At 48.7% G+C, this 11,028-nt stretch overlaps 1 protein-coding gene across 1 annotated transcript in view; it reads right to left on the reverse strand.

Moving 5' to 3' along the window:
- Nucleotides 1-10,732, reverse strand: part of DPF3 (double PHD fingers 3) — a 163,903-nt gene extending 153,171 nt beyond the window's left edge. Inside the window, exon 1 of the mRNA XM_086749496.1 lies at nucleotides 10,617-10,732. Within this exon, the coding sequence (XP_086605622.1) occupies nucleotides 10,617-10,732 (116 nt within the window). The remainder of the gene's footprint in view (nucleotides 1-10,616) is intronic.
- Nucleotides 10,733-11,028: the final 296 nt, after the last annotated feature.

The raw sequence follows: 11,028 nt of genomic DNA on the forward strand, positions 1-11,028 counted from the left end.
AAAATTTTTTACAATGAGAGTTGTAGAGCACTGGAACAGGTTGCCCAGAGAGGTGGTGGAGGCCCCATCCCTGGAATCGTTCAAGGCCAGGCTGGATGAGGCTCTGAGCAACCTGATCTAGTCAGGGATGTCCCTGCTTCTTGCAGGGGGGTTGGACTAGATGACCGTTGAAGGTCCCTTCCAACTCTAACTATTCTATGATTCTATGATTCTATGATTATAAAGCATTTTCCTGCTCTGGCATGAAAGTGCCACATACTTTACATTACAAATAACATATATTTTTCATAACTCTTTCAAGCTGGAACCTCCTCAAATCCTTACTGTAGGATATATAAAGAGAAAATTCCAGGTGGGAGAAATTTTGTGTAGTTTCTTTGTGCTCAGTCTGAAGCAATCTCACTTGGTACAGCTCCTCATAGTAGGCAAAGGTAGTGTTTACAGGTAAAGAGGGACTCTCCTTTAGACCTGTATTCAAGCACAAGAAGTTAAGTACATTTTAGCAACACGTAATTATGTTAGTGCCTCCTCTACTCAGCCTGACTAGCATGAGAGTCATACCTGACTCTGAAAATAAGCTTATGACTTATCTATGCCGTACAGTAAGTCAGGGGTCGGATTTAATTCAGTAGGCTCTGATCTGCCATGCTGCAACCACAAAACAAAGCTGCCTCTCCGTGTGCCTGAAGGCAGAACACTGAAGCAGGCCTTGCTCCAAGACAGCACCAAAGTGCATCACTTCATACTCCCCATCCTCCTCCACATCACCGGGGCAGATCATAGAGAGTCCATCCTCCCAGTCCAGAAGCCATTAAAAGCTTTTCTCCTCATCTGGTGTGAGGGGCCTGAAACAAACCTTTCATTTGGGGAAATGACTCAGGAAGAACATGCGAGGAAGCAGAGCAACAAACACCACATAAGGTGGATATAAATCAAGATAAAATATTAAAATCATTAAAGAGTTGCTGCTCCCTGAAGGTTGGAAAAAACGAAGAGAGTTAATTAAAAGCAATCTCCACACAGTGCTGAGCTAGCCTGCCCTGATAAATCAACAGCTAGGACTGCGTTTGTAGAGGTCAATGGGGGAAAGAGGTTGAGAGGCGAGGGAGAGGAAAGCTAGGAGAAGAAGATGAAACATTTAGCTGAGACTATTGACAAAAACAAATCAGATCTGGTGACAGTAAATTGAAAAGGGTTTTCCACATATTTCCCCCATCATCATTTTTTTGGTCAGATTTTGACCTCAGGAATGCCTGCTTGCCATCAACATAACACCAGCTAACCTGACCAAGTATCATTGATCACCTGATCAAGTATTCATTTGTATCAGCACAGGAGGAGATAGAGAAGTGAGAAGACTTCAGGGCCTCATTCCACCTGGGGAGATATTAACATGGCTTTCACCCACATGCTGTTTGATCACTGAGGACTATCACCAAAATTAAGAGGGGCACATCGTTTTTGGAGAAGCACCTCCTAAAAGTTAAAAGGGTAAGTCAGATTCGATGAAGCAGTAGAAGAAGTATCTCAATGCTGCAATGGAGAGGGTTTCTCCACACCTGTGGAGAAAGAGCTCACTGCAGAGTCTTCCCATCACCAACCCTCACCCATCACACCTTGCATGCCTCTTAACCTGCACTACCCCAACTATAAAAGGTACTAATCTCTGAATTAAAATTGTACTCCTGATTTAATCTATATTTCACATAGTATCATAGAATCATAGAATCTTTAAGGTTGGAAAAGACCTCCAAGATCATCAAGTCCAACTGTCAATCTAACATTACCATGCCTACTAAACCACCTGCTGAAGTGCCACGTCTACACGTTCTTTGAATACCTCCAGGGATGGTGACTCCATCACATCCTTAGGCAGTCTATTCCAGTGCCTGACCACTCTTTAAGTAAAGAAGTGTTTCCTAATATCCAACCTAAACCTCCCCTGCTGCAACTTGAGGCCATTTCCTCTCGTCCATAGTTACTTGGGAGAAGAGACCAACACCCACCTCCCTACAACCTCCTTTCAGGTAGTTGTAGAGAGTAATGAGGTCTCCCCTCAGCCTCCTCTTCTCCAGATTAAACAATCCCAGTTCCCTCAGCCGCTCCTCATAAGACTTGTTCTCCAGACCCCTCACCAGCTTTGTTGCCCTTCTCTGGACACGCTCCAGTAACTCAATGTTCTTCTTGTACTGAGAGGCCCATAACTGCACACACAGTATTCCAGGTGTGGCCTCACCAGTGCCAAGTACAGGGGCACGATCACTTCCCTGCTCCTGCTGGCCACACTGTTCCTGATGCAAGCCAGAATGCTGTTGGTCTTCTCGGCCACGTGGGCACACTGCTGGCTCATGTTCAGCCGGCTGTCTACCAGTACCCCCAGGTCCCTTTCCGCCAGGCAGCTTTCCAGCCACTCTTCCCCAAGCCTGTAGCATTGCATGGGGTTTTTGTGACCCAAGTGCAGGACCCAGCACTGCACCTTGTTGAACCTCATACAGTTCACCTCAGCCCATCCGTCCAACCTGTCCAGATCCCTCTGCAGAGCCTTCCTACCCTTGAGCAGATCGACACTCCCACCCAATTTGGTATCACCTGCAAGATGACATCAACAGGAATATGCTAATGAATGGAAAACTTCAAGGAGAAAGAGTCCATAGAAAACACAAAACCCTACAGTCTTCAAAACACCCTTTAAGAGTTTTTAAAAAGAAGCAAAAGCAATCAGGGTAAGCTTGTAGATACAAGTGGGTTCATGTTATAATTTCCGATATTGGACACTGGTGGGTGATTTATCTGAACACTCAGTAGAATAGCAGCTTCAAACGTGATGCAGTTTTTATTCATGGTCAAGACCAAAGCAGTTTAGCAGTAAAACAGTTTTCTAAACCACTGTTTCCATTATTCTTTATTCAGTTTGCATAGGTTTTAAAGTAGTCATAAACATAAAATATATTTGTCCCCATCATTGACTGAACATAGTCTCTCAGGAAACAATATTGAGACCAAAGTACTTGAACAGTCACAAATCAGTGGATGACTTTCTTCAGGACTGTTCTTGAAGGAAATGGAAATATGGACATTACTTTTTCCTTGAAGAAATAATACTAACTTTGTGTCTCCTTTATAAGTTTCCCTATAGCACTGTTCACTGGATAGTGAACTATCTGGGCTATAACTCCAGCCATTTCAATTTTTCTCCCAAATCTGTGACTCATCACATTAGGCTGTGGATCCAGAGGAACACTAAAAACTGCAAAGTTCCTAGAATCAGACCAAAAATTGCACAGCCACGTGACACAAAACACTGAACTGGTGTTCACTTACTCTTCTAGAACATGAAAAGCACCAAAAATATTTTCAAGAGGAAATTTTATTCCAACAGGCATAATCCTATCTTCCTGTGGCTAGCATGAAGCCAACTCACAGCATAAAAGCAGCATAAGCACTGTACTTTGTGTTTTGGCAGGAGTAGCATGCCCGCATCTGATCAGATCAAATCAGCCCTGCCAGCTGATGCGGTAGGGCAGACTGGAATTAACCAACTCGGGGCATGGCCTTATTTCACTGTGCTGCACCTGATATTCTTTGCACCGCCCAACCAATTTAGATTTTTGAGACCTAAAAGGCAGGAAGCATTAAGCCATCTGTTTGTAGAGAATTTAGCACAACGTCTTAACCAAGGCCTTCTATCTTGTATCACAATCAGAAATCTGAGAAGAAACAAGGAGGAGAAACTATAAGTTTTGTGGGGTTCCTTTCTTTTGCATACTAAGCTTTCATACACATGTTACAGTTGGCAATTTATATTAATTTATTAAAAATTATCACAAAGCAAGGACAGCAGTATCAGATGTCAAAGACTGATACAACTCATGGTACTGTATGAATGGAGAGATGATCCTCAGGTTGGATCAACTCTGTCATGAGGGACTACAATATTAAATATCACTTCCAGCCTTTCTCACTAGAAAAATAATACTGGTATAGTCACTGTTCCCATCAGCGCCTGAGCAGGGGACTCTCTCCCATCTACAGCTCAGCAGAACACGAAATTAATGACTCAGGATTTGGCAAGCACACGCTGCTGATCACAACCGCCTAGTGCACACTCATCAGTACCCGTCCCTGCCCTGCTCTCGCTGCTCCACTGATTCCCTGTGAAGCCTCCCCTCAAACGGTGCTGGGGTGCCAGTAAAACCTTCCATGCGGCTGGAATTGCAGCTCTCTGACCGCGCCCGGCTCAGGCAGGTAACCTGAAAACTGAGACACATGCTGACATACACCTGCTGTTTCCATACCGGAGGGGATGGAGGTGTGAGAAGGATATTTGCCAGCAGCCATGGAGACACTGTAGTATTCTTCTCTGAGACATCTGCTGGGAATCTGTGATTAAAATAGGCTCTGCTGGGAAATAAACCATATATAACAATTTAAAAAAGTATCGTACTTCTAATAATTTAGGCTACTAAAGATAAATAAGAATTTTAAACATTCAGTGTTCAAGCATTCACTTATGATATGTGTCACACGTCACTCAGTTTAGATAGTGAAAATACACTGGGCAGTTCTGTTCTTTCTTTTGAAATAAGAAAGAAGAAAGGAAAAGCACTTTTCTGCTTCTCACACACAAGTCCAGTGTATTTGGGTTTGTTCCACAAACTGTAGAGAAGTTTTTAAACACAAGAAAGAAGCATTTCCATCTGAAAAATGTTGTTAAAAGAGAATTATTTTTAAAGTATGCTTTCTTTTAGATTGTGTTGATGAGATAACTTTCCTTACAAGAATCAAACCAGTGCTAAAACTGGGACCTGCACGAAGGCAGCTATTAACACACCTCAGTCTCTGCGTCCTGGGGAAAACTGGCAGGCAAAGGCAGAAGAGCAGCACAGTCCTAACGAAGCCCTTGGAACAGGCCCTAAGCAGTGTTGCCTTGGTGCTGCTCCTCTACACGTGGGAGTATGTCACCCCAGCCAGAGAATCCTCAGATCAGAGGTCGGTCTGTCCAAGAGAGAAAAAAGTCAACTCCCGAAACAGATTCATTCCACTCCTACAAGTCCTCGGGGATAAACAATACAGGGATGGTTCTTGCTCAAGGCAACATCACATACAGACAACACAGTGACAAGCCCTGAATAAATACCAAGGTTGTAAAGTTGATCTACCAAGCAAAGAAATTCAGCTCTGACACGAAAGACAAACCAGAGTGAGAAAACACCAGATTCTGCAAACGATAATCCTAAAAGGTAGTTCATTCACAGCCAATGGGGGCACTGGAATGGTGCCCCTCGGGCCAGCAGCGGTACAGCCAACTGTCAGAAATTGCAGAAGGCAAATATAGAAGATGGACAAAGACTGGTCTTGAGAGCAACCTCCAAATACCACACTTCCACTTTTAGGAAAGCAGATGAAGGAACAACTTTTCATTAGGCTACACAAAGGATGAGCCACATTACCTTCACCATGACTCAGACTGAAGACAGAGCCCCATTTTGCTTTGTGTACCAGGCTTCTGCGTGGTCTGGATAAGCTACTCCTGCTCGGGACACTGTCAATCCAGTCTAACAGGCATTACGCACCCAGCCCACTGGACATGTGCTTATCTTGAAATTATTACACTCTCCAAAAAGTCATACCTTTGGGCCTCTGGAGCACAACCCAGATAGTTCAATATTGCTCTCACACACCACAGATATGTTTTAAAAACTTTTTCTTCAGCGACAATTTTGCAATACAACTGCCATCCATCCACACATCAGGGCAGACTGTGAAAGGCTGGAACACCAACAAAGCAAAATTACAAAAGCACTGCAACAACTAATCCTGCACAAGCGACTCATGGAACCAGACATAACCCCGTAACACGTAACATAGCATTTACCAGACTCTCTCATATTCAAACTAGTGTATCCTCAGGTTTTCTTAACTTAGATTCTCTGCCCACCAATGACTTTGGTTTTATGCTTATGTTTCCTTGTGTAAATACAATAATATTCATCCCTCATTTTCTCTGAAAGCTGAGGCTGAGATGTAGAAAATATGGTTTCCATGTGGACAACAGTTTTCGTTTGAAATGTGTCATGCTAGGGCTCATTTATGTTTTCAAGTGACATCAGAACCACACTGGAAATGCTGTAGAGATTTTGGTACACGATTTAATGTGCCCAACAACACTGTTCTGTCAAGCAGAAGAAAATTCCCTTCTGCAAAGCCACATTAAAATCACCTCCACATCACTTGTAAACACTGAACTGGCAACCTAACTGTCCATCTATTTTATTGCTTCCACCTGCTCAAAGCAGCACTGCATATTATACTTTCACTTTAATATTAAAAATCAACAACTGGATGCTTATGCAACAACATCAAACAAAAAAAAAAAAATCAGTCTTCGTCAGCACTTAATCAGGATGTAGGGCTGTTTCAGGGAGGGGTAATGGGATATGGGACCTTCCAGTTAGGAGTCCCCAGCTTGAATTCAAGCCAGAGTTATCACTAATGAAATAGTCTTGCCATACAAGACCCCAAGACCCACACTGGTCTGTCACCAACATGAAACAGGGATGTGAGCACAGATCATTTCTTTAGAGTTGTCTCATGCCACAGAATTCTTCATCAGAAGGATGGCCATTTGGCAGCCCACGGGTTGGAGCTGGCTGTCGAGGCAATTTTATCGGAGAAGGTACAGCAACTGGAAAATCAACTGCTGCTGCATGATTGCAGCGGGAACGCAGAGACAGAACAGGCCTGGCAGGGTTTATAAGGTCTCAGCACACCAGTCTGCCATAATCTGGTCCCCAAACACCTGGCAGGGAATAAGTGTCCCCAAGCATGTCAAAGTTATCTGACAACACAGCCAGCATGCCAGTGACCTAGCCTAGCGTTTGAGCCCGAGTTAGCCTCTTTTGTCCCAGAGGCTGTCTTGAGCAGAAGAGAGGGAGAGCACCAGCACGGATACTCCAAGGACAAACTACTGGAAGGAGACAGCTCCTCTGGTGAGCATGCAGGCAGAGCGCTATATGGCATCAGGGAATCTCACATGCAGAAACAGCAATAGCCTAACATATTGTTCCAGTGAATATGTTTAACTGACAACCTGAAATAAAAGTCAGCTGTGAGAGCAGAGACAGAGAAGGGAAACCAGCTCTGCTTCTAGATAAGACTTTGTAAATTACAAGGTCTTAATTACATTAAATGTATTACGGTACCATATGCACATCGGTAATAAGGCAGAGATGGAGGAAATGGGAATAGATGCTAAGACTGGAAGTTGAACAGCTGCATTCTAGACTCGATCTCTGAATTAGAAAGTTTCTGAACTACTTTGTCCTAGTTTAGCCATCCGTAAAACAAAGGCAATAATCCTTTCTTCACAGGGGTGTTGAGAGGTTTAATTAATTAATGTTTACAAAGTCCATTGAGATTTCTGACTGACATTTGAAGTAATTCAGAATACTTTAAAACTGCATTTGTTTCTTCTACTGCACCACTCAAATGTCTCCACACTAAGATATCCAAAGGAGAGGAGGATGGAAAGAAAAAGTACAGAGATGGGTACACAGAGCAGTGGATAAAAAACAAGACAAGAAATCCAGCACTTCAAATCCACTGCTGTCCTATCAAAGCTACCTGAATACTGCCTTTCCTACAGATGAAGAAGAATGTGTTTGTCCAGACACCTGCCGCCTTTCCCTTGCAGATCTGTTAAACTTAGATCTCTGATATTTTCGCCTGTAGCACCAGGAAACAACAAGGTATTAAATGGCAGAAATAATAGGCAGTCACGTCAGGTTGATTGGATCACCAGAGGAAGTGAAGGGGAGAAGAGCAAAGGGATGAAGGCACGAAAAGAGAACCACAAAGTGAGAACTGAGAGCACTAGATGGAGAAAGAGGCAAGCAGAGCCTAAGGAGGTGCCAGTCATTAACAAGGGACTCCAGGCACTGAGCTATTCCGTGTAGCATATTCCCACAGATGCTCAGGTACACCGGAAGACGTTATCCCAAGAGACTAGCCTAGCATGAGCAAGGCCACCTATGTGTCCAAGTGCCGGGGATAAACTGAATATCGGGCACACTTAAACGCAGAAGCACACCCAAGTAGCTGCTCGATACCTGAGCTAGGATTTCTCCGTCTCTACATTGTCCCCCATCTCAGAGCAAAACCTTTGTGTGGCCGGCTTCTGTAGGGGGCGTTTGTGGGTTCCGAGATACAATCAAAGCGCGGACAGAGGAAATGCAAATGTCATTCAGCTCCCTTTCATTGTCAGGAAGGACACATGAGGATAAAATACTGTGCTCTGCGTCCCGTCCCCTATTATGTGTCCTACCGCTTTTGTCCTAATTTATCCCATGCATAATTTATTTACATGTGTATTGTTTCCCGATCAGCAACTTTAAAGAATAAGTGAAAATTATAAAATGTTTTATTAAACAAGTTGTTAATAAAAAATGCAGATGGTGTCAGCCAGCCAGTGCCAGTTCTGTTTCCTCCACACAGCCTTAGTTCTTTAAAAGGCGCAGAGAGAAGAGCGAACCCAGCACTTGATGTCTATTGTTTCCTCCTCTCATACCCCCCAGGGCCGAGGGGAGGAGAGGGGAGCTCATTACAAACGGCCTCATCCTGCCATCCCCGGGTTGCAGCAGCGGCGGGATCGGGCCCCCGCCGCACGCCGGCGCAAGCAGCCCCCGGGGATCGGATCCGCCCTCCCCGGGGACCGGCCGCGACTCCCGGGAGCCCCGCGGTCCCGAGGTGAGGTGGGGGGGGCGAGGTCCCGGCCCCCGGCCCCGCTCCCCGCCTCTCGCCCGCCGTCCCCACGGGCCACCCAGCCGGGCTTCCTAGCCACCGGCCGCACCGGCGACGGGCGCAGCCCCAGGTGCCTTTTCCCGGCCCGGGTGCGGGGCCGTGCGGCGCGGCCCCACCGCTGCCCTTCCCGGTGCCCGGCGGGGCCCGGCCTGGCACCGGGGGAAGTTGCTCTCGCCCACCCAAGCACCAAACCTGCCGCCAAACGGGGGACACGCCGCCCCTTCAAGCCCCCCACTTCCCCGCGAGGACGCGCGGACTTCTTCCATTAACACACACCTCCCTCCCCCCGAGAACTGCGCTCCCCCAGGAGTTTCCTGAGGAGCTACTGAGACGGCTGGTAAAGGAAAGCCAAGGTTTTCAGCCAGGACGGAGCGGGAGAGCCGATAAACATGTCAGCACCCCCTTCCCAGCTTGAGGCTTTCCTTTCCCTCCGGATCGCACAGAGACAGCGGCGGGAATCCCTGGGAAGAAGAAGGAAAAAAAAAAAAAAATCCTTCAAGTGTTTTTCCAACTCCAGCCGGAGAGACTTGAGTCGGGGGGAAAAAAAAAAAAAAAAAAAAAAAAAAAAAGAAGGAAAGAAAAAAAAAAGAAAAAAAAAGAAAAACCTCGCAGCCCTAATTTCATCTCTGAAAACTCAAACGGATAAAGCCACCTACTCGGCGCAGCCAGAAAGTGCGGCCGAGGTGTCCCCGCCAGGTACTCGGCTTCCGCGCTTTATTAGCCGGAGCGCTGCCCCCGTTAAGCGGGGAAGTCGTTTGAAAAAGGTTACGACAGCTCCTCTCCCCGCGCACGGTGCCAAATCCCACTCTCCCTAATGCCTTCGGGGATTAACGGCGTGCGCTGCAGACCGCAAGGAAAATAAAGGACGCGATCCAGAAGACGACAACCGGCTCCTCTCCCCCCTTCCCCGTGAAACCGGCCTTGTTTCCCGACCGGGAACAGCGCGCCCCACCTCTCCACCCCCTCCAGCAGAAGCACCTGCCCCCTCACCCGCTCGCTCCCTCCCTGCGCGCCCCCGCCAGCAGCCGGTCAGACCCCGTCCGGGCCGCCCCCGCGCTGGAAACCCCGTCAACTCTCTTCGCCACTTCGAAAAGCGAAAGCCCGTCGTATGCAAAGCAGGTCTCCGGACTTCCTGCCCCAAATCAGCCACCGGCAGTCCCGAGTCATTCATTTCACGCAAGTCTGCTTCCCTCCCTCTCCCTTCTCGCTCCCTGCCCTCCCGCACACAAACGCCGGCTGCCTTCCCGCCGCCCGTGCAGCCCGAGAAGCGAGGGGGCCGGTTCGCTCCCCCCTCCCCAACTCATCTCAACTCCGCCAAGCTTTTCGCGGAGGCAACTCCGAGCCGCGGCCGGAGCGCGGAGGTACGCCGCACCGAGCCGCCTCCCCCCCCCCCGCCCCCGTCCCCGCCACGGTCTGAGCCCCCTGAGCCCGCCGGGGCGGCGGGACAGGGCGCTGCCCGGGGCGCGCACCCCCGGGGCGGCGTGGGGAGTGGGGGGGGGGGGGGGCCGCCGGGAGCCGCCGCTGCGCTCCGGGAGCAGCGGGCAGCCCGCCCGCCCGCCGCCGCCCCCCCTTCGCTTCAATTAACCGGCGCGCGAGCCGCACAATTTTTTTTCCTCGTTAATTTCGGCGCGAGCCGCGGGGATGTGTTGCACAAAAAAAAAAAAACCGAGGGAGCCGCCGGGGCAGAAAGGAGGGCGGGAGGAGGGACCCGCCGGGAGGCTGCCGGCACCCGGCTCAGGCTGGCAGCCGGCGCTGGAAAGGCGCCTTTTTTCATATTTAAACCACGCGGAATATGTACATTTTTGATTCCTACTTACGCTTTCAGGGGGTTGTGAATGACAGTCGCCATTTTGCTACAATGTAACAGAATATTGTGTCTCGGAGTTCTAAAGGTTCGCTCAGGGGAAGCGGCCAGCCAATCAGGGCGCGGCATACCGGCCCGCCGACCAATCCGGCGCCGCGGGCGGGGCCGGGGCTGTGCTGGTTATTAGGGGAGCTGTCAAAGCCCAGAGGTCACTCCCTCTCCCTGGAACCGGCGGCGAGCAGGTCTTAAAGGGGCAGCAACCGGTCGCCGGGCCGCGGCCGCGCCGGGGGACACCCAGGAGGAAGAGGGGAGAGACTTTCCTGCAGCTCTGGGGCTCTCGCCCTAACGCGCCGCGCCGGGAGAGGGGAAGCCGGGCTCGCTCCTCGTCCCCCCGCGCCGCCGCTGCCGCCGGTGTCGCAGGCGGC

Source organism: Chlamydotis macqueenii, chromosome 5 (genome assembly GCF_036417535.1).
Source record: "Chlamydotis macqueenii isolate bChlMac1 chromosome 5, bChlMac1.mat, whole genome shotgun sequence".
NCBI lineage: Eukaryota > Metazoa > Chordata > Aves > Otidiformes > Otididae > Chlamydotis > Chlamydotis macqueenii.